Source organism: Heloderma suspectum, chromosome 2 (assembly GCF_057233095.1).
Source record: "Heloderma suspectum isolate Gila_16-S chromosome 2, 16-S_ref, whole genome shotgun sequence".
In the NCBI taxonomy this organism is placed as follows: Eukaryota; Metazoa; Chordata; class Lepidosauria; order Squamata; family Helodermatidae; genus Heloderma; species Heloderma suspectum.
Genome location: NC_139459.1, coordinates 47,407,505 through 47,435,174, shown reverse-complemented (window position 1 = coordinate 47,435,174; position 27,670 = coordinate 47,407,505). Strand labels below are relative to the sequence as shown.

At 40.9% G+C, this 27,670-nt stretch overlaps 1 protein-coding gene across 4 annotated transcripts in view; it reads right to left on the bottom strand.

Annotated features, from left to right (window-relative positions):
- Window positions 1-1,635: 1,635 nt before the first annotated feature.
- Window positions 1,636-27,670, bottom strand: part of WDR41 (WD repeat domain 41) — a 31,217-nt gene continuing 5,182 nt past the window's right edge. Inside the window, exons 2-13 of one of the 4 annotated variants that reach the window (XM_084833406.1) lie at window positions 23,694-23,806; window positions 20,557-20,605; window positions 18,473-18,604; window positions 17,880-17,942; window positions 16,612-16,723; window positions 14,200-14,262; window positions 13,227-13,334; window positions 11,818-11,999; window positions 9,593-9,714; window positions 4,398-4,486; window positions 3,649-3,782; window positions 1,636-2,960 (exon numbers count right to left, since the gene is read on the bottom strand). In XM_084833406.1, the coding sequence (XP_084689532.1) occupies window positions 2,751-2,960; window positions 3,649-3,782; window positions 4,398-4,486; window positions 9,593-9,714; window positions 11,818-11,999; window positions 13,227-13,334; window positions 14,200-14,262; window positions 16,612-16,723; window positions 17,880-17,942; window positions 18,473-18,604; window positions 20,557-20,605; window positions 23,694-23,806 (1,377 nt within the window). In that variant the 3' untranslated portion in view covers window positions 1,636-2,750. The remainder of the gene's footprint in view (window positions 2,961-3,648; window positions 3,783-4,397; window positions 4,487-9,592; window positions 9,715-11,817; window positions 12,000-13,226; window positions 13,335-14,199; window positions 14,263-16,611; window positions 16,724-17,879; window positions 17,943-18,472; window positions 18,605-20,556; window positions 20,606-23,693; window positions 23,807-27,670) is intronic. The other 3 variants (XM_084833407.1, XM_084833408.1, XM_084833409.1) reach the window with 3 other exon arrangements.

Sequence of the window (27,670 nt, the reverse complement as noted above, 5' to 3'; positions counted from 1 at the left end):
CTGCCCATCAAAAAGCAAATTACTTTGGCTCTATGTTTTGTGCTGAGTCTAGGAAGGTAAACCAGATAAAGTAAATACAGAGTATTACTACTGATGAAAAATGACAATGATTGTAGCTTACATAATGTGCCAACATTTTTTTCAATGTTTTGTATCAAGTTATGTAAAATAATGTAAAACACTCAATATAATTTCCACGCAGAGAAATGTATATAAGCTATATTTTTGTTAGAATTCTAACTGAACCTAACTTCCGTTGCTATGTATTATAATGCTACACTGTATAGTTTAAAGAATGGTGTGTTCAGTGCAGTATTCATCATATCCATTATGTATTACTATCAAGGCCTATATCTGATTAAATTTTAATTAATTTTTATTTACATAGCCTTAGCTCTAGTTTTATTTGTATTGGGTTGGATCCAGCATAAGCCTCCCATAGAAAGAAAGGCTCCTTCCATCCTCAGGAGGCTTCTGTTCCAGCAGGGGAATATCACTGTTAGAAGGAGGAAGACTATTTTTATCAATTCCCCCTCCTCCTGCACGTCTCTATGCCCCCCAGTCTGCTCTGGAGGTTTGGGGGGACCCTTAAGAACAGCAGAAGAGATACCAATGGAGGTTTCAGAGAGATGGGGCAAATCGGCAAAGATTGCCTCCCCATTTTCACCACTGGGAGTGTTCTGGGCAGAACTCAGTTCAGGAGCTGCTCCTGCTTGCAGAATAAAAGCTGGATCCAACCCTTATGCACACTGTATTTTCTGTTCATGCGTTTGTTCAATGCAGCTTTTCATCAGTCACAAAATAAGCAGTGATGGAGACTGGAACAATGCAAATATCACAGGTTCAACAAAAGCCTTGGGCTTCAAGAGTATTCTACATTTGTAGAACTGAATTAGCAAAGAAGCCCCGTGTATTCAACTCCTCCCTTAGAGAGGCTTTGCACCTCGAAGTTTGTGGATGCCTCTATTGCTTGGCATTTTTTTATACACATGAATTGTCTCCTATAAATGCAGACTTTCAAGAATGAATGGAGCATAAGCTACTTCATCAAAATAACTTGGCTGTCCTAGACAATTTTTTCAGTGGCCACTCTGCAGAGCCCTTTCCCAAAATTATTTGCCCTCTTCTGTTCAGTCCCATGAGATGCCAGATAAATTGGCTCTTTGTATATAGGAGTAGCTTCTGCTGGGATAAGAAGAACTCTATCTGTACTTCACAGTCTACATGCTTTTGCAGAGGCTTCCTGGCAACTGAGCACCCTCCGTACCCAGGCAGAATATGGAATGATTGTGAGTTAACCTGAATATTCGCTGCAGATTTTGCTTGGACAGAATCCCAAAATTTGGCCTGAGTTCTAGGTTTTGGCAGAAGTTGGCATAGCTCAAGATGCTATGTGTTGGAGAAGTGCAATGCAAGAAATAACACATATCTATAAGATGGAATAGCATCCAGTTGCTCCCACTATCTCTCATCAAATGCTATTTCTTTGGGAAAACCTTAGATAGGCTTCTCTAATTTGCTCAAATACCATTATTTCATGGAGTTTAAAGAATATATACTGCCACTAGTAATGCAGGCTACTCTGGTCTCAATGTACAAAACTATTTTGCCTCTATAGAGTAATAACAAATTCAATGAATGTACAACTTATTTAATTGTAAGAGGTTTTTAAAGAATCAAGAACAAAATTAAGCACAAATTTATTTTAAATACCAGAGACTTTAAATAACATTTCAGTCACTCATATTCCATACATTTATTCCTGATTAAGTCATCTTAGATCCTAAGCTGCACATCTTCACTTTGTTCTAACTTATGAAATAACATTAAGCTGCGCAATCTAGACTCCCGTTCTCCATTCTTCCACAAAATAATGAGGTGATCAGCAGAGCATGTTGCCAGGCCATGTTCGTTGAAGTACAGGAACATCTGCAATAAAAACTATGTCATCAACATAATGTACTCAACTATCAGACCTTTTCAGCACAATTAAAATACTGATTGTATCAGTTAACAAATATTTCCAAAATGGTAAGCTCAGGATAATATTAAAGTTCCCCAAGAATCATCATGAACATCAGAGTAAACTGGCTAGGGTCAAAAGGAAGCATCAACAGGTACAAATAGTAAAATAGGTAAGACAGAATTTAGAGTAACATCTACACTCCTATTTGATCTTAAAATAATGACAGATTCAAAAGGTGAACGTAAAGGCCAGGATCCAAGGAATGACTTTAGGTGCGTTCAAGGGAACAGGAAACCTGTCATATTACAACCTGGTTCTGCAAGCCCTCTTTAAAGGAGTGATTTTTATGAAACAAGCCCAAAACCTCAGTGAACATGTAAAATCTGTTGCATGGTTCTTCCAATATGAAATGCATCATATTACATCATACTAAATGCATCATAAACAACAAATGCATGCTTAAGTAGTTTGATATGTAACATGAACAATGCTACATTTTAATCAGGAAGGTGTGTGCTATTCATTCTGTTTTATCAGAACTATAAATAACAACACACCATTCCTTAACTTCAAATTAGTGTATTTTGATTAACTTCAGTTAAGTTTGTGTGCTTTTTTGTTTACGCTACCTTTACGGTAAAGCCTGCATTTACCAATAAAGCTAGCCAATAAAGAGCAGCTATGCCTAGCAATATAGTAGCTTGTAACTGTGTTGTAAGCCTAGCAATAGGATAGCTGGGAATTCTGTGCAAGCAAATGTATAGTAAAATTCTATGGAACTCCATCAGCTAATGGACAGATAGATGGCTGAAGACAACTGAGTCAGATCCAGAGCTGTGTGGAGGAGAACTTGGCAACTGGATGGTCCTGTGGGTGGAAGATGGAGAGGCAATTTTCGTTTATTTCCCCATCTTCTGCAGTCCTCTGTGACTCTGAAAATCTCTTCTGGAGGGTTGGGGGCCCTCCAGAACAGTGTGTGAAGTGGTACTGTGGGCTGCAGAGGAAGAAACCAAAAATCACTACCCCGCTCCATCCTTGCTTCCTCCAGCAACCGAAAGAGCCTTCTGTTCATAGAGGGGCAGCTTGTATTTAATAGAATGGCAAGTCCCAGTGAATGACTGAATCAAGGGTTCTACCTGGGTGTCCACACCCTAACAGCCACTCTACACATACAATTTATCCCACTTAACTGCAAGGAAAACTGCAAAACATTATGTTCTATCATGGGTGATAATCGAACAAGTACCTACTTTGTTACAGGGTTGTTGTTGTTTTGCTGCGTCTTCCAAACATAATCACAACAAAATAGATACAGGTGTGGTTGCACACATAACCGTATACACGTTTGGTACATATTTTTCCTGCACCAATGTAAGAATAATGTCACATATGAAATGGTCCTAGGACAATCAGAAGTTTCAAGTACGAAGCACCTGAGCCAAGAAAATAATTATCTTCCCTGACTTTTCATGTCCTAAAAGAGCCGTACCTTCTAGGGTGGGCCTTTCATTTCCACAGAACACTGTCACTGCATTCCTTAAGATCTGAGCATGGCAAAAGCTTAGACTTCTCATCTATTTCTATCCCTGCAGCTCTAAATTACACCTGTTTTAAAGAGAAGCATTTCCCACAATTACCAGAACAATCACATCAATAACTTCCTACTGCCAGTTCCAACAAACCTGCACAGCTGAAGAATGCCCAATCAAATCCCCAGTAAGATCCAAGGAGAAAACAGTGGTGCTCTCTGGTGCCTTTTTAGCTGTGTGACTGGCTTGCTTGCTTGTCCTTCCAAATCCCCAGATACTGAAAAAACCTGGAAAATTAAGGCTACATTAAAAGAAATGCTTAAAGGAGTGCGTGTCAAAGTCACATACTCTGGGAGATCTTGTTCTGCTTGGTCTTAAGTCTGGCCTTCAAAGACATTATCCAGTAGGTGAATATCCAGCTGAAGTAAATCAGTTTCCTGCAAGCAGACTGCATCAGGTTACCTGCTGCTTGTTTGCATTTGTTCTTGCTACTGTTCAGGCATCCTAAGAAAGTTGCCAGCCAAAATGCCTGAAAATTAAATATCTCTTCCAAACAAAAAGATGCTTTTATCAAACCAACTCAACGGTCATGATCATGCAAGGTTGTATGCCAACAGCAGCACTGTACAGGTCAGGTTACGTGGTCTGGACGAGAATATATTAAGTTTTTTGCTTTTTCTGTAATTTGGTTATAAAATCAAATATTTTAGGTGCACATTCAAATTAAAATGGCTCTCTTTTGCTTTCTGAGCAACTTTAACAAATACTAATAATATAGCAGAAAGAATGAAGGCCATCTTTAGTGTTATGCATGGAAATGGATATCTCCATAGATGGTCCTATCTACAATTACTTCTCCCCTCAGTTCTTATGAAACATATCCTCACTTTATGGATACAGACCTGATGGAACCGGCTCAGCTGTAAGTTGCTGTTTCTCTCGCAATTCCCATATGCGAACACTGCCATCTTCTGAACAGGAGATTAATTGCCTGTTAAAACCAAATCAAGTATGTATTACTGGAACACTGTGTAGAAGCATATTTCTACAATTGCACAAAATCAAGGTTCCATAATTGCCATCAAGTGTGGCTTTGGCAGAATACCTCTCTGAGCTCTAGCTCCACTTAAACCAGGATGGACAGCCAAGGTGTCCTTGGCAGGCACTATCAAAAGGTTTGCCTGTCCTGGATGGATTTATGCTCCCTCTGAAGGATAAGATCTAGGAGTCCTCTTAGACCCTACCTTACTGCTGGATTCTCACATGCTTGCAGTGGCCAGGGATAGCTTAGGCTTGTGAGCCACTTTTATCAGCTTCTCTCCAACAGAGATACAGCCATGCCTCACATATTAACTACTGCAACCCACTCTATGGCTTTCTTTAAAAATGGTTCAGAAGCTGCAGCTAGTGCACAATTCTGTGGCTCATGTCTTGACAGGGAGAGGATGGGATGCACAGAACATCACTCCTATTTGGCCCAACCGCACTAGCTGACTATATGCTTCTGGACCCAGTTCAAAGTGCTACCGATTATATTTATCTTTTAAGGCCTTCATGGCCTGCCACCGGCCCACTTTAGACATGCCTAGAGATGTACGAAAGTCACTTACCTTTTCGCAGGGGTGATTCGCGGTGGGGGGGAGGTGCTTTGCTTCTCCCCCCAAAGTTCAGGCGAGGGGGGGAGCTGTCCCGCCTCGCCTGGCCGAAATTCAGGCCGGGGGGGGAGGCTTCCTGCCTCGCCCGGCCGAAATTCAGGCCGGGGAGAAGCGCCCCGTCTCCCCGGCAGTGAAACAAAGTGTAAAAAAACAAAACAAAACCCGTGATAGGCTACGTTAATCGTTATGTAGCCTATCACAGGTGATTTTGAAGAAAAAAAAAAGCGCGTACGCAAATGGCGGCGGCCTATGGGCGCCGCCATTTGCGTTCCTTATTTGGTCCCGGTAGTCTACATAAAGATTTTCGTAGACTACAGCGTAGTCTACGTAAATCTTTACATAGACTACCGGGACCAAATAAGGAACGCAAATTTGCGTACGTGCTTTTTTTTTTCTTTCAAAGTCACCCGTGATAGGCTACGTAACGATTTACGTAGCCTATCACGGCTGACTTTGGAAATCTAGCTGTGATAGGCTACGTTAATCGTTACGTAGCCTATCACGGGTTTTGTTTTTTGTTTTTTAAACTTTGTAATGCCGCCCCTGCCCCTGACGAAAGGCTGACGAACCGCCGCCGGGACCCGCCGCCGGGAGGGACATTCGCCAAAGGTAAGTCCCATCCCCGGGGGGGGGCAGAGAATTTCACCGCCGATTTCGGGGGGCCGAATGCGTTGGCGCTCGGCCCCCGAAGATTCGGGGAGAAATTCTCCGCCATCCCTGGACATGCCTCATTCCATATCGTCCTTCCTATTCCTTTGATTGGCATGGGAGGCATTTCTCTATAATCTTGCTTTCACAAAACTGAGATCTGCAACAGCATAGAGTGGCACTTTCTCTGTGACAGCAACAAAGCTTTGGAATGCATGTCTTGACACTTCTCTCTTGACATTTCAACGGCCAGTCAGAACCTGGCACTGCAGAGAGGGTTTTAGTGCTGGCTAAAAGTTTCTTTAACTAACGTCAGTCCCATTTATTTCAATGGGTCTACTCTAAGTATGACTAAATCATGATCCAACCATTATGTCTAAATAACTGCACTTAAAAAACATAAAAGACAATTAGATGTCCATAATCTTCATTATAAAAAATGTAGTCATATCAGATACTGACAAATACATATCAGATACTGACAAAAGGACTGATGTTACATTTATATGAACTTACCTCTTCAGAAACAGTCAAATAATACTTCTGCACATTATGCTCAGAAAATACAATGAGTTAAATCCAGACTAAGCTTGGATCCAACCCAATGAGCCTGTTTGCACATAACGACAACCCATCAATTAAAAAACTGATGGGTTGTCATGCATGAGCAGACATGTGGCCTGCTGCATGCACGCCTCTTCCCCTTTTACCCCATTACCCACGACTGGCTACTTCATAGGTTGTGGAGTTAGGCAGAAGTTTAGGAGCTAAACAATCCAGCAGTTAACCCAACAACAACCCATGGGTTGTTTAGGGGTTGTCCAGGTTCGCGTGCCACACTCCACAACCTACGAAGGGGCCAATCATGGGATGTGCAATAAAAGCGAAAGAGGCAAACGCACTGCAGACAGCGTGCCCGCTCATCCCCATTTGTGCATGACATCCCATCAGTTTTTAAACTGATGGGTTGTCATTACGTGCAAAACAGGTCATTTATTTAGTGAGCATAATCGTTTTTAGCAACTGTCCATCAAAATCACAGTAGTGTATTTTTTAGAAATTATCTCCATTTCAAAAAGGGCAGTTCAGGCTAAAGAGTTTATCATGCTGTCAGCAGAGCTAAATATGACAAGGGCATTAAGCGGCTGGAATATTTTGTAAGGAAAGGTTGAAGGTTGAAATGGATAAAAATTAAGTACAGCCCATTTCATCTTTCTGCTGCTTACACTTTCAGTGCATGAAATATTAAATGCTTGAAATTCTTGAGCATGTGGTGGCTGGGCAGCTTCAGACGTTTTTGGAAGAAACTGATTATCTGGACCCATTTCAGTCTGGTTTCAAGCCAGGATACAGCACTGAAAGGGCCTTGGTTGCTCTGACTGATGACCTGCTCCGGGTGAAAGACAGGGGGAGTGCTACCCTGATCTTCCTGGATCTCTCAGCAGCTTTTGACACCATTGATCATGATGTCTTACTGGATAGGCTCTGCAGGATGGGAGTTGGGGGCACTGTGTTACAGTGGTTCCACTCCTACCTGCAGGGCTGATTCCAGAGAGTGGTATTGGGGGATTCCTGTTCTACCCCATGGCTATTAAGCTGTGGGGTGCCACAGGGTTCTATTCTGTCCCCCATGCTATTCAATATCTATATGAAGCCGTTGGGAGAGGCCATTAGGAGTTTTGGGGTGGGGTGTCACCACTATGCTGATGATATTCAGCTCTATTTCTCCTTGTTGTCAGAGTCGGCTGACATGGTGAAGGTGCTGGACCAGTGCCTGGAGGCTATAATGGGCTGGATGAGGGCCAATAAACTGAAGCTAAATGCTGACAAGACAGAAGCTCTGTGGATTGGTGGTTCCCGAGTCTGGGAAATGGGTAAGCGACCTGTCCAGGACGGGGTTGCACTCCCCCTGAAAGAGCAGGTGCGTAGCATGGGAGTACTCCTAGATCTACCCCTGTCACTGGAGCCCCAGGTGGACTCCGTGGCCTGGAGTACTTGGGGCCAGCTTCAGATGATCTGCCAGCTACGGCCTTTCCTGGACAGGGATAACCTAGGCGCAGTAGTACATGTGCTGAGAACTTCCCAATTAGACTATTGCAATGCACTTTACGTGGGGCTGCCCTTGAAGTCAACTTGGAAGTTGCAGCTAGTGCAAAATGCAGCAGCTAGACTGCTTGACTGGAACACCTCATTAAAATCCTATAACACCAGTTTTAAAGGAATTGCACTGGCTGCCAATACGCTTCCAGTCAGAATTCAAGGTTTTGGTGATGACATTTAAAGCCCTAAGCGGCTTGGGACCTCAATATTTGAGGGAGCACTTCTCCCTATATATGCCTGTCCAAGAACTGAGATCTGTTGGAGGGGCTCTCCTCTGATCCCACCAGTACAAGACATACACTATGGTGAGACGTGGGAGAGGGCCTTCTCTGCTCTGGCACCCCAGTTGTGGAATGCCCTCCCCTTGGAGGCCCAATTGGCGCAGAAATTGGTCTTGTTTTGGCGCCAAGGAAAAACATGGCTTTTTACCAAAACCTTTGAGGGCTAAATGCATTCCCTAGCACATTGTTTTAACTGTTTTATTGTTTTAGATTTTAACTGGTTTTAGCTTGTTTAATAGTTTAGTATGTTTTTAGGTGTTTATTTATTGTTTTATACTATTTAAATTATAGTGGTTAAGACGCTGAACTGCAGACTGGAAGGTCGGCAGGTCAGCAGTTCGAGACCCGAGTGCTGCGTGATGGAGTGAGCTCCCGTCTTCATTCCCAGCTTCTGCCAACCTAGCAGTTGGAAAGCAAGAAATTGCAAGTAGATAAATAGGTACCGCCTTGGCGGGAAAGGTAACAGCGTTCCGTGCACCTCGGTGTTCAGTCATGCCGGCCACATGACCACGGAAGCGTCTTCGGACAGCGCTGGCTCTTCGGCTTAGAAACGGGGATGAGCACCGCACCCTAGAGTCGGACACGACTGGTTGGGGACACCTTTACCTTTTACCTTTTTACTATTTAAATTAATTTAAATAGTTCAAATTAATTTTGAACTATTTAAATAGAAATGAAATGGGGAAGAAATGGAAGCAGTGACAGATTTTACTTTCTTGGGCTCCAAGATCATTGCAGACGGTGACTGTAGCCATGAAATTAAAAGACGCTTGCTCCTTGGGAGGAAAGCTATGGCAAACCTAGACAGCATAGTAAGAAGCAGAGACATCACCTTGCCGACAAAGGTCCGTCTAATCAAAGCTATGGTTTTCCCAGTAGTAATGTATGGCTGTGAAAGCTGGACTATAAGGAAGGCTGAGCGCCAAAGAATTGATGCTTTCGAACTGTGGTGCTGGAGAAGACTCTTACGAGTCCCCTGGACTGCAAGGAGGTCAAATCAGTCCATACTAAAGGAAATCAACCCTGAGTGCTCATTGGAAGGACAGATACTGAAGCTGAAGCTCCAATATTTTGGCCACCTAATGCGAAGAGAAAACTCTCTGGAAAAGACCCTGATGCTGGGAAAGACTGAAGGCAAAAGGAGAAGGGGACGGCAGAGGATGAGATGGCTAGACAGCATCACCGATGCAATGAATATGAACTTGAGCACACTCTGGGAGAGAGCGCAGGACAGGAAGGCCTGGCGTGCTATGGTCCATGGGGTCACGAAGAGTGGGACACGACTGAACGACTGAACAACAAGAACTATTTAAATTGATTTTATCTGTACGCTGCCCTGAGATCTTAATGATATAGGGCGGGATAGAAATATTTTAAATAAAATAAAATAAAATAAATAAATGTAACTTGTACCTGTTTGGAACTTTTGTAATATGCAGGACAGTGGAGTCATGAGCAGTCTTCTGGAAGGCAATCACATGCTTCATCTGAAGGTTATACACGTATATGCCCTTTCCAACAGCAGCAAACACACACTGGAAAGAAAATTAAATAGAACATCTTAACAAAGCAGGCATATTACTTTGTGTAACAGATTTCCAGTAGGATTGTGACATTGTTATCTTTCAGTCCAAATGACTATGTTAGAGGTACATAGCTCTTTAAAGTGTAATTACCACTATAATGACTAAAATATTTTTGCATTATGCCTCCATTCATATAAATACTATACTATGACAGTTAGTAACATCCAATAAGCCATAAAGCACAAGCAGTTATTTTCATCCCAAACCATTTTCAAAGTTTCTAGATTTGTAAAAACCTTGTTCTGGCAGGCCTTTGCTGGCTGTTGTGTTCAGTTTTATCCTGGACCCCAGTTGCTGGCTGCATTCTAACAGATTTCCTTTTACTGGTTTTTATCATGGCTTATATGTATATGCTATTGTTAGTTTATGATATTGTTTTAAAGTTGTGAGCTACTTTGAGGGCCCCTATGGGCAGAAATGCAGTCTACAAATACTATAAAATTTCCTAACACAATTTTAAGGTATACAAGTGGGTGTTACAGTTGAGTATATCCTCAGCCTCCTCTTTCAGGACTCCAGCCAACCTGAAACAGAAGCCTTGTCATTCTGCTCAGACCTTGTAGAGAAAGGCAGGACAACTGATTTTTTTTATCACTTCCTGAGGCCGCTAAAAAGATCAGGAAGCAGATGATGTGGAAGATTTCCACAAAGTCAACTATACTAGGCTAGATGGACAAATATTATGACTTAGCAGAAAGCATTTTCCTATGTTCCATTAGACTAGAGGGCTCTGTTTTGGGACTACCAGCCCCAAACACAAGCATTTTATACCTATAAGGGGGGGGGGGCAGTTTCCTGGAGATGGAATAATGCAGAGTGGGGAATTTACCTTCACAGCATACATTCCCCCCAATCCTAATCCCCCTTCCACATGATAGTTACTATAGGTTGTAGAGCAAGAAAATTCCCTCTCCCCCCGCCAAAAAACTGGCAGCCTGTATATCCTGGAAGCTCATAGGTCCTTGACAGGAAATTTCAGTTTTGTTTTGTTTTTTAAAAATCTTTTAATTTACAAACATATGTACTTCTGCATATTTAGGGAGCTCCCAATCATGCTGGAAAGGTTGAGGGCGAGAAATTGACCAATATTAAGTATGGTGCTTTCTGATGCTTCCACTTTTAGTGCATTAAAAAAATTAGTGAAACTGGGACCTGTTTGGAACTGTTGTAATGGGAGCATGTAGAAACTACTATCTTATTTCTAGGTGGCCCAGTTTCATTTATTCTATGTATTTAGTACCCTTATAAGCTTTTCTTCCATCATGGAACTTGAGGCCACATACATAGGATTCTCAGGCAGTGTCCCATCCAAGTATAACCAGAACCAGGCCTGCTTAACTTCAGCAAGGAGCTGAATCATGTACCCTCAAACCATGCTCTGGGACTCAGAATATTGGCACTCAGACAATTCTGAATTCATTGGAATGATTTATACTGAAGTAGTAATGTACGCTTGAATTTAAGATTACTAGTAATTATGATTACCGTGGATTTTGAGCAACAAGAAACAAAAGGGATCTTACAGTGCTTGTCAAACTTTTCATTAATGAGAGAGCAAACAAAAACTGAGGAATCTTGCTCAGGAATTACATCTGGCATAATCCTATCCTACACAAAATATCTACCTCACTATTACTAATTTGGGAATCACTCACTTAATAAGAATGCATTACTTCTGTGAAGAATACAGCACTGCACATTTGGCAGCCATGGCATGATACTCATCCTATCCTGTTCAATGCATGGCACAGAAGACCCTGACGCACACTCCATTTCAGTTCTGAAATGAACTGAAATTCTGCAATCATTTAATGGGCCTTTCACAGGAGAGATTTCCATTGGATTGTGCCTGCCGGGGCTTACTGAATTTTGCAAGCCAAAGACAAGCTTTGCAAACTAGCCTTTTGCTCAGGACAGCATTTCTGGTTGGGATGTGAATAAGCTGAATGACTGAATACAAAATAAATCCCAAGTACATATTAAATAAGCATTTACTAACCAGAGACATAGGAGTAAAGGTAGTTTATAGGTCTTTATAGTTTAAGTTTTTACCTCCTTATCAGAAGCTAAATGCTGAATGGACACTTCATTTTGGCTGTGTGATAATTTTATTTCTTGTTGTGGATCCACATGAAGAGATGCATCCCAATTGTGTTTATATGCTTGCATTGTCCAGTCCAATGAATCCCAGACTATCAGCTCACCCACATGAGAGCCAGTCGCAAAAGTCAAATCTAGGTACCAAAAATATTAGCACTCCCATAAATAACAACCAATTCTAAGTTCAAGAAGGTTCTGAAGTTAATCAAAACATTAGAAGTCAATGCACAGTTGACTGTATATGATGTACCATGTATGATGAAGACATATAAAAATGTTTTAAAAACAGCAAAATCCACTGAAAAACTACTTTGTGGAAATCTAAGTAAAATGAATGAGAATTTCATAGTTTCCTTTCATTTCAATAGGAAACCTGCAGAAGACCTTCTCAGTGGATTGTGCTAAAAAGTGTTAACTTTACTGTCTGTGTACTGTGTTTAAACACTAAATAGCAGTGTTTAAAAAGGGATGGGAGAGAACCACATTTCATTTGGCTCTATGAACTTACCAGAAGAGGCATGGAATATTCATAAGAACAGAAGAGCCATGCTTAATCAGACCAAAGGCCTATCTAGTCAAGTATTCTCTTTACACAGTGGCCAATCAGCTGCTTCTGGGAAGCCCACAAGCAGGACATGAGTGCAACATTCTATTACCATAGACTAATAACTGCCACCTGGTAACCCTTGATGGCCTGGTGATGGCCTGCTAATGGGTACCATATGGCACCAACCTCAAAGTGGTGGTGGAACCCTACTTTCACACATGGATTTGCTCTTCTAGATTAAGGTTATGAATTGTGCTATATAGACCTTAACACTAAGAGAGTCATTATGGTGCAGTGGTTAGACTAGGACTGTTGAGACCCAGGTTAAAATACCTACTCTGCCATGAACCTCACCAGGTGATCTTCAGTCAGTCATCATTTCTCAGCCCAGCCTAACTCAAATGTACTTCAGATGTTTCTCATGTGGAGAAACATGAACATCACACAGAACTCCTTGGAAGAAAGGTGTGATAAAAATGTAACGTAACAAACATGATTAAAAAAAAAAAAAGCAAGGAAGGCATTTCAGGTTTCATTCCATCAAGTCAAAGCTAGGTATAAGTTTAACTGAAATCAGAAAACTTTATTTGCGCATGATTGCTATTATAGTAAATATATTAAAGGAAAGTAGTTTCACACTAAGTTATTTTAAATGCAGGCACATCTAATATTACAAGATGCCAAAAAATGGTTTAATACAAATCAACAAGGTAGCTTTTTAAACAAAACAAAAACCACAGGGAAGCAACAGAAGAACATTTGTAAGCAACAATACACCAGTAATTACTAACAATGAAATTGGCGTCAGTCTTACCACTGACACTGACCAACGACACAATATTATCTTGATGGTCGAGAAGGCGTTTCACTTCAAAGACATCCCATTCAGTTCCATCTCTGGAAGTTTTCAGTCTAAGAATTACTTACAAGGGAGAGGTGAACAACATTTCTAAAAAACTATCTTCACACTTATGAGAATAACACATAAAAATGGGTCCTGCAACAGAAGTTGTAGTGTATCCTCACCTCCTAACAGGAGTGCTTCATTCAGGGTTCTAGCCAGCCAGCCATCCCTTCTTCCAGAGTACTCTACTCTACCCCTCCTCCTAACAGTTTTCTATTTTTTCTTTTCCAGTTGACATTCAACATTCTGTAGCTATCAAGAATGCTTACTGAGCTGAAGGGGGACGGCATTGTCCCTTCATGCTTTTGTGGTTTTTACAAGGTTTTCATTTAGGGTTCATTTCTATTGTCGCTCGCCACCTAAATGAGTGATTTATCTGCAAGCAGAGGAGACTAATAAAGTTCTGATACAGAATATGATCAGCACTGGCACCTCTGAGGCCACTGGTCACCTGATTGGTGGCATAGGTGGTACATTCCTTGCCCCTGCAAGATTTATTATTTCTAAACTGGAACAGTGTGTTATGGGATGAGAAATTAAGAAAAAAATGTTTATAAACCTGAAACATAAGCTATTGTTATGATACTGTTTATCTATTATGTTGTTACAAAAATATCTGCCTTCTACTTGCAATTACTTCAAGGACTGTCTCTCTCCACCTACATGCCATATCCTGCTTTGGAGGAAAAATACAACTCACTTTGTGACAAATGGCAGGAAGCAAAGTAACCTCAGGTAAGATTTTGTGCAGATCTTTGGATCCCACCCTGGCTATAAGTAGATACAAGACATGTTTTCTATCATTCTAAAACATATGAAACACATCTAACATCTACAGATGTTAATAAAATTCAAATATTTTCAATATTAAAGCAATACTCACTCAATTCTTTGCCAACTGCTGCTGCCACACAATTTTTTGGTAATTCAATCATAGCACTGATATCTTTATTAAGAAGGCAAACAATATGATCAGATGTTTTATTACAGGTAAATATTTAATGCATATCTCACCTGCTATTATTCTATACAAGTATGGAGTGCTATCTGACCACTTCTCAAGGGGGCTACTAAAAACATCTCAGATATGAATTTCCAGTCTTAGCTCTTGCTTAGAAAAATTTGAAAGCTATGTAGTAGAAAATTAAGCTATACAAAACTTTTTTATTTTGACACACCATAAATGTCTTGTTCTGTTTTTTAGGACACCAATACAGCATCATACTTGTTATTCTTGTAAAGCAGCACTGGATTATGGAGTGCAATTTTTTTAACTGCTTTTGTAAATGTGAAAACCAAACATTTTGCAGCACATTCCAAAACTATCTTAAAACTATAAAAGCAATATTATTCTTTATTATATTTCAGTGTAGTATTTGCTTTACTGTATTTTGCTTATTCATCCTAGAGAGTGAAGTCAAGTGGGCCTTAGGAAGCATGACTAACAACAAAGCTAGCGGAGATGACAGTATTCCAGCTGAGCTATTTAAAATCCTAAAAGATGATGCTATCAAAGTGCTGCACTCAATATGCCAATAAATTTGGAACACTCAACAGTGGCCACAAGACTGGAAAAGGTCAGTTTACATTCCAATTCCAAAGAAGGGCAACGCCAAAGAGTGTTCAAACTACTGTACAATTGTGCTCATTTCACATGCCAGCAAGGTGATGCTCAAAATCCTACAAGCTAGGCTTCAGCAGTATGTGAACCAAGAACTACCGGAAGCACAAGCTGGGTTTTGAAGAGGCAGAGGAACTAGAGATCAAATCGCCAACATTCGCTGGATCATGGAGAAAGCAAGAGAATTCCAGAAAAACGTCTATTTCTGCTTCATTGACTATGCTAAAGCCTTTGATTGTGTGGATCACAACAAACTGTGGCAAATTCTTAAAGAGATGGGAGTACCAGACCACCTTACCTGTCTCCTGAGAAACCTTTACGAGGGCCAAGAAGCAACAGTAAGAACCAGACATGGAACAACCGAGTGGTTCAAAATTGGGAAAGGAGTACGACAAGGCTGCATATTGTCGCCCTGCTTATTTAACTTATATGCAGAGTACATCATGAGAAACACCAGGTTGGATGAATCACAGGTCGGAATTAAGATTGCCAGGAGAATTATCAACAACCTCAGATACACAGATGATACCACCCTAATGGCAGAAAGCGAAGAAGATCTAAAGAGCCTCTTGTTGAGGGTGAAAGTGGAGAGTGCAAAAGTTGGTTTGAAACTCAACATTAAAAAAACTAAGATCATGGCATCTGGCCCCATCACTTCCTGGCATATAGAAGGGGAAGAAATGGAAGCAGTGACAGATCGTATTTTCTTGGGCTCCAAGATCACCGCAGATGGTGACTGTAGCCATGAAATTAAAAGACGCTTGCTCCTTGGGAGGAAAGCTATGGCAAACCTAGACAGCGTAGTAAGTAGCAGAGACATCACCTTGCCGACAAAGGTCTGTATAATCAAAGCTATGGTTTTCCCGGTAGCAACGTATGGCTGTGAGAGCTGGACTATAAGGAAGGCTGAGCACCGAAGAATGGATGCTTTCGAACTGTGGTGCTGGAAAAGACTCTTACGAGTCCCCTGGACTGCAAGGAGGTCCAATCAGTCCATCCTAAAGGAAATCAACCCTGAGTGCTCATTGGAAGGACAGATACTGAAGCTGAAGCTCAAATATTTTGGCCACCTAATGTGAAGAGAAAACTCTCTGGAAAAGACCCTGATGCTGGGAAAGATGGAAGGCAAAAGGAGAAGGGGACGGCAGAGGATGAGATGGCTAGATAGCATCACCGATGCAATGAATATGAACTTCAGCACGCCCCAGGAGAGAGCGCAGGACAGGAAGGCCTGGCGTGCTATGGTCCATGGGGTCACGAAGAGTCGGACACAACTTAACGACTGAACAACAACAACAACAAAATTTTGCTTATTGGGTTGGGTGGAATCTTACATTTACCATTTATGATACTCCTAAAATACAAAGTATACCTGGAAGAGTCTAATTTTATTTCTAAAGGGATATATATTCATTTGGTGATTTATATATCCTGGCCCAGGTCAGTTAACATACAGTTACTGAAGTTTGACACACTTAAAAATTCATAGGACACAGGAGGCTCCAAGTACTCTTAATTCAAAAATGATTACGTTGACATTTTAAAAATAGAGGTCAGCTTTAATATATGTTATCTTTAGAATTAAAGAGACTTTGCCAAGTTGATTTTATATCATTATATATATCCATTTTACTTATACTTTAGCTGCTATAATGAGCCATTTACATTTTTTACCTGCATCAATAAGATGACTTGTCTTACACAAGAGATCTAATTTTCGGTTCCAAACACACAAATCGCTCCCTCCAGACAGCCACACATCCATCCTCTGAAGAATTGTCAAACACTGTAGAACCAAATTGGATAATCAGATGTATGTCCCATAACAAAGTTCTTTAGGGATTTTTTTTCAATAAAATTATCAGTTTTACTTAGTGAGACTTCAGTTATTATGAAATACAACTTGAAATATTATTTACCAGAAATATTCATAATTAACATAGGGGACATCATTCCTCTTATAAAGCAGAAAGGAAGATTGATTAACAGAGGTACTTGCTTGAGCACCTCTTTGGCAAGATCTCACAGAAGAGGATATAAGGCAAACGCAAGACCTGTCCTTTAAAGACTAAGCTTTTCAAAGCCTTTTAAATAATTATATTTGTCAATGGAAGACAATATATAACAAATATCAGGTTTTTTTCTCTTCATATCATACCCCTGAAAGAGTTTGTTTAAAAGACAGGGGTGGGGGTGGGGGGAAGAGTTATATCAAGAGAAGGTCTCTGTTGGTGTGTGTTCAAACACAAAGCTTAATTTTTTGAGATTCTCCAGATTTTAGAGAATCTGTTAAGTCTAAATCCAGAGCAATAAAATTAACCTTTTATGATTCAGTTTGTCACACTAGCCATAGTACTTCAATATTGCCCTGGAACATGAAATTAGAGCATCAAAATGATAAAGGACTATTCCAAGGACTAGTACTGAGGTTGCCTTTTCAGTTTCTCTCAGTGACAGAGGCTGTATTAAGAGAAAGCTTACTTTTAGCCATTTTCTTCATTCATACCAATATTGTACTTAAGAGAGCAACACAGTTAGCAACTGTCTTGGTCTCAATGGCAGCTACATACATAAAGATACAATTTCAGAGATCACTGAAGTTGCCATGGCTGAGACCTGGGGCTTCCTACATGAGATTAAGCTGTTAGTTGCTCATGTGAGTGAGCAACTATTCTTGTGAGAAAACAAAGTGATCAAATGCAGCTGAGTATAACATGTAAGTCAGCCCTTGGTGGGAAAAGAGCAGAATATTATATGGGCAATCTAGCTTCCGAGAGCAGCAATACGTTGTTTGAGAATGCAAGCTGCCCATAAATACCTCAAATTACACAGAAAAAAAGTCACACGTGTTGCAATAACCTGGGCTCAAAGTAACTATTATGTGGCTGCCACCAAAGGTGAACATAATACACAAAATCAAAGTCACTTCTATTTTGACTTACCTTCACAGTGGAATGGAAGCAGGATACTTTGTGGACTTGCCCACCATTGTCACAATCCCAAACCTGTTTTCATTTATTAAGGAATTGAAGATAATAACAAAGTTAACTTGTGTTAGAACTATAGAAATGGAGAGGCACAACTGGTGTTTGAGACTATTTCTATTGCCCTGACCCAGACATCCCTACTGTAGCAGTGACACACAACAAATGGGGGGAAGAAGATATCTGCACCACATCTCCCTTCCAAAGGGGGGGCACTCCATGCATCAATGAGGCAAATATACAAGAACTCTTGATTGGGGCTCTACTTGCTGTGCATGCAGTCTGGAGGAGAGCATTCTTTAGCCCTTGTAGCAGCTTTTTGCATATGCGATGAATAAGATCAGCACACAGAATCTTGTTTCCACTTGTCAATCATGTCTTGCTAGACTCGCGTCTATGAAATGGAGTGTTGGCATTTGTCTGCTATGGACTGCTTTGTCTTGGAAATCATGACTGTCCATCTGCTATGACATGGTGGCCACTTCTGTCTAGCCCACTTCTGTATTTCCCCTGTCCAAAATGTGCACAATTGCATTCACATTAAAGGATACAATAACAGTCCTATCAGCACCTGCTGTCAAAATCAGGTGACATTTTTCTTCACAAGTATCTGAGAGAGGAAAAGCTGCAAGAGCTGTGATTTTTTGTGTGTGCGCATGTAGCTCAAATAGTTTCTCTCCAGTCTGAAAAACAGAATAAAAGACATCATAATAAAAGTGCTACTGAAAACAAAAACTGCGAAGGACAAATGCAATAAATTGGATTATTCTATTAACCGGTGATTTAAGTCATTAAAAAATTAAGCAAGAACGTAGGAAGCTGCCTTATACCAAGTCAGACCACTGCTCCATCCAGCTCAGTATTGTCTATCTTGACTAGGAGCAGTTCACCATGGTGTCAGGCACAGTCTTTTCTGAGCCCTACCTGAAGATGCCGAGGACTGAACCTGGGACTTTCTGCATGCAAACTTGTGCTCTACCACTGAATGTGGCTACGACCTTCAGTGCCTTTGCAGGTATGTGTTACAATAGAAACTAAAAGGATGTATATACTGAAGGATTTCAGTTTTTAAGAACCTAATGAGCATCTCAGCCCTGACGGTAGAAATCACATACGCAGGTGGTTAAGAACATAGTACAACTGGGGCTATGTATGCTCTTTGCTAACAAATGATAAAAGGTCTTATCCAAGAAAGCTGAATTCTGTGAACTGTATAAAATAAGAATATTGAGCAAATACTGAGCTGTATAAAATAAGAATATTGAGCAGAAGTACTTCTTCTGCTAGGCATGGGAAGGAGCAAAGAGTTATGCACAGCCTTGAACCCAGCTGGAAATCCTGCTCAGCCCTGTCCTATCACCACCAGCAGCTGCACTGATTTCATGTGGCACTGTGTACAATTCCAAACCTATTTTCATGAACTGATAGGCTAAAAACATGTTTAAAACTGGAAGCTGGGATTCCCAGGATGCTGAATTCTATGCCTAAATTCCCTTTAATGCAGTAAAATTGCAGAACACATCCAGTGTTGACCATGCTGTCCATGAACTTGGAAGAAGCTTACATTTTTATAAGGTTTGGCAGCATATTTGGCAATCCGGTGCAAACAGGAAGAAAGCTATATACTCATTACATCTAACAGCCACTGGGAGGTTTCACTCCCTGCCTCATAGGAAGAACATCTTGGCAAGGGAGAAAACCAACCTGGCCTCATACTTTTGGCCACAGAGGGAACTGCTGCAGGGAGCTGGCTTTATTCCTCCCTATCAGAAGGAACACCTATAAGAACTTTGTAACCAAAAACTAGTGCCTGAATTTGCTTTTTTCCTCCTCCTTCCCAATCCTTTTTCTTTTGTGTTGTGTCTTTTAGACTGTAATTCTAGGGGCAGGGTCTTATTATTGTAAGCTGCTGTGGGAGCCTTTGTCAGCTGAAAAGCAGGTAAAATGCTTTAAAGGGAAGAGCCTCAACTGACACTAAAAACCACAGCTTCGAAACAAGACGTAATACAGGCGTGTAATTCAAAATCTCAACTGTCATCCAATTTAGCATTCTTCCAAAATATGTTCTAGGTTAGTGAACAGTCCCATATTCAGGACACAATTCACAGGTATTGCAAGCTTTTAAACATTTCACTGCATATAATACTTTACACTCTTTTCAGATAGCCCAACCTAGGGAACTGCTGAGCCACCAAATAAAGGTACTAAATACTATGCCATCACAGTCATGAAACATGTCATTACACTATTATTTTAGGGATATTTTTTCTAGTTTTGTAGGCAGATATGCCAGAATATTGATAATTTCCATGCCACTTTTGTCTCCAACTTTTCTAACATTGGTTATGCTAGCACACCTTATGGACATTTAGGATGATCTGCAAAATGCAGTTTGAACTACTGTTTTTGTGACAATTTTCCTATGCCAGTTCTTTGTAATAGAGAACTTTACATTTAGGTAACTCATCTGGACAAGAGCTTCAGTTATTGGGCAGTATAGAATAAATAAGTCAAATAAATAAATACATAAATAAATAATGTAATTTGGAGCCACTCAATCTGGAACTGAGTGGCTCCAAATTACATTTCACCCAAACCACATCTGTATGCAATGTATTTCTAAACAGAAACAAACCTGGGCATTCCACAAACATACAATTCCATCATCACCAGCAGATGCAAACCTAGTAAACAACAAATCATAAATTAGATACATATGTTTGAAGGAAATGCCACATCTATTTATACACGACCAAAAAACATAAAAGATGCTAATAAATAATCACTCTTTAAATTAGATCACTGACAAACAGGGCAAAAAGAGATGAAACACTGACTTTGGTAGAAATTGATCTTTTAAAGATACACCTAAGTCTTCAAAAATATAAAAGTTTTTTATTACTTTGCATATATAAAAATACAAGCCTAATATGAATAAAATATCCTCAATTATAAAAAATATTATTTTAAAAAACAGCAATCCTCCAAACTAAAAACCATAACCTCAATAAAATCCTGTACAAGATGGGGATTCTTCCTTGTACTCTTTACAAATTAGAACTCAAGAAAGTGACTATTTATACAATACAGGAGTAAATTCTTACAGTTTCAATAACTAATAGTTTTAAAAGACATTAACCATCAATTAGGCCATCTTTTTACTTCTCCTTTCTATCACTTGAGAAAACATCTTCTACAGTACTACTGAAATTATCTGCATTTTTATCAGCTCAAGAGCTGTCTTCTTATATGAGCATTGAAATCTGTGAGACAGGAACTTACACAATACAGCAACAATGTACATGAATACATATTTCAAAGCAGTCTATTTTGGAGCTCCTCTGCTCACAAAGTCTGCTGCCCTCATCTGGTGCAAATTCCTACTTGACATATAAACACTGCCCATGCAAGTAGACCACTCTCATGAGCTGATAAAGGGGCAAATAAATTAATGATTATAATACATGAATTGGCCCATGTTACAATATAATACATAGTTTAAGGACATCTAAAAAAACTTGTAATGGGTGGCACAAAATACTAAATTTTCTAAAGAGCCTCTTACAAGCTGAATTCAAATCTGAACCTTTACACTCCACTAACAATAGCATGTTGTGTGTCACCGCTTGAGATTATTCTTTAAATCTTATGGAATACCACAATATATACAATGCACTAGATTTTCCTAAAAATAATCAGAAATATAAAGCCTAAGATTTCATGTGAAAGGCTCATGGCAGAACTACCAATCCTACAAATGGATTCTTTTCACCATGCTGGTGTTTCATGGGTCACCTGATTCTTTTCCAGTCATGATCACCATCCTCTATAACCTTGTCTGCTTCCTGGAGGAGCAAGAAATGGTCAAACGAGCAACAGAGAAAGCTATTCTTAAAGTGTGTTATGAATTCAGTCTAGTTTAATGTGTCAAATGCTAGAGTATTACTTGCAATTTTATCTCATTCCATTTTTTGGAAGACTCTTGCTGAGGCTTAGCCTTCTTTAGTGATCTTGCAATCAATATGACCCTCTCTTCATGTTCAAAAACACAAAAGAAAAGAAGTGAAAAGCAGCTGTCTGTTAGGTTGATACAGGATTTATTTAGTATCTTCAGAAACCAATCTGAGAAAATTTTCCACTCACTGGTTTTAGCTGAGCCACCGAGAAAACAAGAAAATCCTTCTGCAAAATTCTCAATAAGATGATATTATCTAAAGAGCTGAAGCGTGAAACCTGGCTTACAACAGTTGACAAAAAATGCAATGAGAGAACTATGAAAACTGAATATAACCATTTCAGAAACCAAGTAACAATGCTAATATTATTGGAAAGAATCAAATAAGGTGGTGGTATTTGGTTTAACAGTGATTTTAATGACTATGCATACCAAACATTAAAAGATGGAATACCCAGTGAATTAAACTGTTCAAGGAATACACAATGTTTTATTGCTTACAAGTACATACATTTGTATTCTGGTTCATATATATCATTGTTTTGTAATCTGGCTGTAAAACACAGAGTATTTTGAATTTGCTTTGAATTTCTCTTCCAGGCTTTTATATATATTTCAAGCAACCTGATTATAATAAAGAAGTTGAATCTATATCCAAGGACTTCAGTATTTGCCTGAATTAGCAAATGCTCCTATTCAGGGATTGGGAATTAACTTATGCATATGACTCCCATGCCTGACCCCAAGCATGGGAAAAAAACTATGGATGAATTTGTGGTAAGAAATAACTGCTTCCAGACATGATTGATGGGGGGGAAAAACCCAACCCCAATTTATATACACATGTTCTATATAAGCCAGCGTGGTGTAGTGGCAAGAGTGTTGGATTAGGAGCTGGGAGATTTGGGTTCTAATCCCCACTTGGCCATGGAAGTTCACTGGGTGACTTTGGGCCAGTCACAGACTCTCAGCCCAACCCACCTCATAGGGTTGTTGTTGTGAGGATAAAATAGAGAGGAGGAGGATAATGTAAGCCGCCTTGGGTTCCTTGCAAGAGGAAAAAAGGCGGGGTATAAATGCAATAAATAAATAAATAAATAAATAAAGTTCTACCTCTTCTGTGATTGGCAAAAATCAGGCAGAGGAACCTTCTCTGAGCAGGAGCTTTGCTCATGAAAGGTGCCTCCACCCAATTTTTGGCTGTCCTTTCCTCCCCCACAGCACCCTGCGTCACAGCCTACTAGGTTCAGAGGGGTCCCCTGACCCTCACGTGAGGTTTTTGAGGTGCTTGGGGGCAGCTGGGGTTGAGGAGGTGGGAATGTCATTTGTGCTCACCCCCTTCTGCCGATCCAAGCTAATGTATGGAGGCAAAGGGATCAGCCTCCAAGTATCTGTATGGTAGTTAAGGGATAAAACTTTCTGATATCACTGCTTCGCAAGAAGTGGGAGGAACTTGCAGACAAATGTAGGCAGATCATTGGCAATTAATCAAAAGCATAAACACTGGATCAGTACCGCATTAGGAGAAAATATAGTAACATGATTTTAGAAATAAGTGGCTCACAACTGCACTAAGATTTAGTGTTTAAACTTCCAGTGTTCTCGCACTGAAGTCAAAATCTGTGACAGGCACATTGCAATTAGGTTTCAGCTAAAATGTTTGCAAGGATGTCTCATCCAAACCTACATTTGAGGTCTGAACTACCTGTCATACTTTCTTCAGTTTAGCAGAGAGAAAAAACAGAAGATTCATTTTTAAAGATGTCCACTGAAATCTCTATGGTGCAAAAGGGGGGATTATAAAAGTAATGTCTTACCTGTAATCATCTATTGCCACTAGAAATCGCACTATATCATGATGTCCTTTCAGCACAAGGAGCTCAGTGTAGGGATTTTGTGTTTGTTCTTCACCAATGGTCTGCACAGATTTCTAGGAATCCATAAAGTCAGAAAAATAAAACTGTAAATCACCAAATTTGATATAATCAATAGATGCCCATTTCTTATTACTGTTGGTGCTATCCTCACCACAGTATAACTCAAACGGTACGTAGACAATTAATTTGTTAATCCAAGATTTAAGAAAACTATGCTAAACTCAAAATATGATTGTGTGTTTCTGGAGTGTAATTATGACCAGAGACTCCCAGCCTTCAACTTTAAAGGAAGGGAGATTCATGCTTACTTAGAAGTAAGACTCCTATTTGCAACAGGACTTACCCCAGAAAAAGTCTGCACAGAACTGTAGCTTTAAAAATCTATATATGGTGCTCATTCTGTTCTCTTCCCAAGTTTCTCATCAATCAACTGCTTAAAGTAAGTGCACATACCTGATGATCTTGGGGAAGTTAAGAAATTCTTGTAGTGTGCCATCTGCCACACTGCCTGGCAGGCTTCCTAAATGAGCTGACAGAAGTTCTTGAAGTTGGCTGTTGGTCCTAGGGGTTTTCAACATCCATGCCAAGCCTGCCTTATTTGGACTGGCTCAGGTCTTCCTGGCTGACATGACAACCATGGACCTATTTCAAGTGATATCAGACCCAACACATGTGGCAAGGTCATACCTTGGATTCTGTTCAGGACTGGGAAATGATAATCTGTGGGTATCCTTAGCTGTTTGTCCTGTCAAGCCTCAGGTCTTTGCCTGGAACAGGAAAATGACGCAGACTCTAGATATGATTGCTCCTGAATGTTCTAGCTAAATCATATCAGCAACTTGTTGTGCCAAGTTGAGGGCAATGAAACAACTGGGTCGATGACTGGAGCACAGATGATGGAGAATTCACTGGGAGCATCACTGGGCCCAGATAAGAGTACATCTTTGGTCTTACTTTGTGGTGGTGACAGCGGTAAAGAAATCCTACTTCACCACCACCATTACATCTGCACGATGCTGATAGCAGAGCTCTTCCAGGTGGTGAAAGGCCTTCCCCACATAAATAATGTGGGTTTGGTGGTGCAGCCCTCAAAGGGCTGCTGTGACAAATTTGCAATGCATTTTGCGGCTAAAATCACTCATATTCACATAGTTAGATGCCATAGTTAATACAGGGTCAATACCAGAGGCTTGTCAAGTACAATGGCTTGTCAAGTGGTAATGGATATCTTTCAGCTTGTTGAATCAGAAGATGTAGATAAGCTATATGGACATTTGAGACCTATCATGTGTTCTCTAGAGACTTCTTTGCAATGGCTAGTTAAAGCATCTAGGTCATGATTGAAGACCTGGACTTTGGAGGTAATAAATGCCCCGTGAGAGAAGATGTGGTCCCTCTTATCCTTTAAGAAGCTGTAGTGTAGCCTTGGTAAAGAAATATTGGGAACCAGAGCTGTGATCCTCAGGGAAAGAGGCCTCCAAAATAGAGAATCTCTCAAACCAGGGAGAGGATTGGGCTCCAGAAGCACATCTTCAGGCCCCTACCTCCTCAGACTCCTGTTCCCCAGAAAAGCCCACGGGGTCAGCCCTCTGCATCTGGAGGAGGTAGCATTATCACCCTCAAACTGCAGCTCTGAAGTCAGCACCACACTGCAGTCACCTCTGCATTGTCATAGTCAAAGGCTTCTTTTAATGCAAGCAAGGCCCCTTTAAGGGAGAAGGCCTCATTCAGTGCATGGGTGGAGCTAACAACCTGAAGGAAGACAAAACCCTAGTTAAGGCTCATTCAGAGTCTGTTAGTTGTTGGAGTAACATACAGGTTAAGTTATCTGGTTTCTAGACCCCATGTGTTGCTAGCCACTTCTTTGTTCTCCCTATCCTAGACCTGACCTTGGACCTGTCTGACTAGCCTTCTGGAACTTCCCCTCTTTATAGCTCTCTATGGTGTTACTCACTTCTTGTTCTGCCTGTCAAAGACCTGGCCTCAGACTTGTGTGGTCATGCTTCTGGAACTTCCCCTCTGGCAATCCCCTAGCAGGGCTCCAACTGAGCTACACCCTTTCTTCACAGGGTTCTGCTACGCAAAACAGAACAAGAAACCAAATTCGGGTGCTCAGAAATTGGAGAACTACCATCTAGTCTCCAAACTTCTCTTTCTGGAAATGTTGTTAGAGAGGGTTGTGGCCTCTCAGCTCCAGGTGGTTTTGGAGGAAACTGATTATTTAAGGTCTCTTCTAGTCCAGGTTCCAAACTGGGTTTGAGACAAACAGCCTTTCACCAGGGCCTGGATGGTGGGAATGCAATCCTCTTGGTCCTACTTGACCTCTCAGCTGCATATGATACCAGTGACCTCAGTATCCTACTGTCCCAACTGTGTGGCCTGGGCATAAGAGACACAGTACTACAGTGCTTCCAGTCTTTCCTAGAGGTTCAGTTTCAGAAGGTAGTATTGGGTGATTTCTATTCTGCCCCATAGCCTTGGCTTATGGAGCAGGTTCCATTGTATCCCCAATGCTCTTTAACACTTATATGAAGCTGCTAGAAGAAGTAATCTGAAGATTCAAGTTTTGATCTCATCAATATGCTGATGACATGCGACTATACCTCTTTTCCACCCAAGGATCCAAGGAAGGCTGTGGAACTCTTGAACAGGTGTTTGACTTGGTTCTGGAATGGATGTGGGAGAACAAGTGGAAACCTAATCCTGGAAACACGGAGTTTCTGAAGACTAGGAAGCTGGCTGATCTGGATAGTGGTATACAACTGGTCCTCAATGAGGCTGCATTTTCCTTAATGACCAAGTGCGCAAGTTGGAGGTGCTCCTGGATTCACTGCTATATTGGGAGATACAGGTGACATCAGTGGCCAGGAGTCCATTTTACAAGCTCTGGCTTGTACACCAACTGCAGCTTTAACTGGAGCAGTTAGACCTGGCTATTGTTACTAATAAGAGGCTGCGGTGGCTTAGCGGTTAAGACGCTGAACTGCAGACTGGAAGGTTGGCAGGACAGCAGTTCGAGACCTGAGTGCTGCATGATGGAGTGAGCTCCCATCTTCAGACCCAGTTTCTACTAACCTAGCAGTTCGAAAGCAAGAAATTGCAAGTAGATAAATAGGTACCGCTTCAGCGGGAAAGGTAACAGCGTTCCGTGCACCTCGGTGTTCAGTCATGCCGGCCACATGACCACGGAAGCGTCTTCAGACAGCGCTGGCTCTTTGGCTTAGAAATGGAGATGAGCACCACACCCTAGAGACGGACATGACTGGTTGGGGATACCTTTACCTTTTTTTATTGTTACTAATGCTCTTGTTACCTCCGAATGCACCACTGCAATGAACTTTATGTGGGGCTGCCTCTGAAGATGGTCCATACCAAAAGATACAGCTGGTGCAAAATGTGGCCACCTGGATGCTGATGAGGGCCAGAAAATCTGAACATATAACTGCAACTTTGCATCCATTGCACTGGCTACAAGTATGTTTCTGGGCCCAATTCAAAGTGTGGGACCCAAGTTGTTAAGAACTTAAAAGGTTATCTGAAAGACCACTTTCACTCATACAATTCCCATATCCCAGGTGTAGGGAATGCTTTTCACCCCAAGTGCCACATTACCTTGTGGGTAACCTTCTGAAGGCCACATATCAATGGTAGGGAGGGCCAAAGCCACATACCCACACTACATGCCATGCATGCGCCACATTAACACAACATTTACCCATCTTTGCACATGGTGTTGTTGTTCAGTCATTCAGTCGTGTCCAACTCTTCGTGACCCCATGGACCATAGCATGCCAGGCCTTCCTGTCCTCTGCTCTCTCCCGGAGTGTGCTCAAGTTCATATTCATTGCATCAGTGATGCTATCTAGCCATCTCATCCTCTGTCGTCCCCTTCTCCTTTTGCTTTCAGCCTTTCCCAG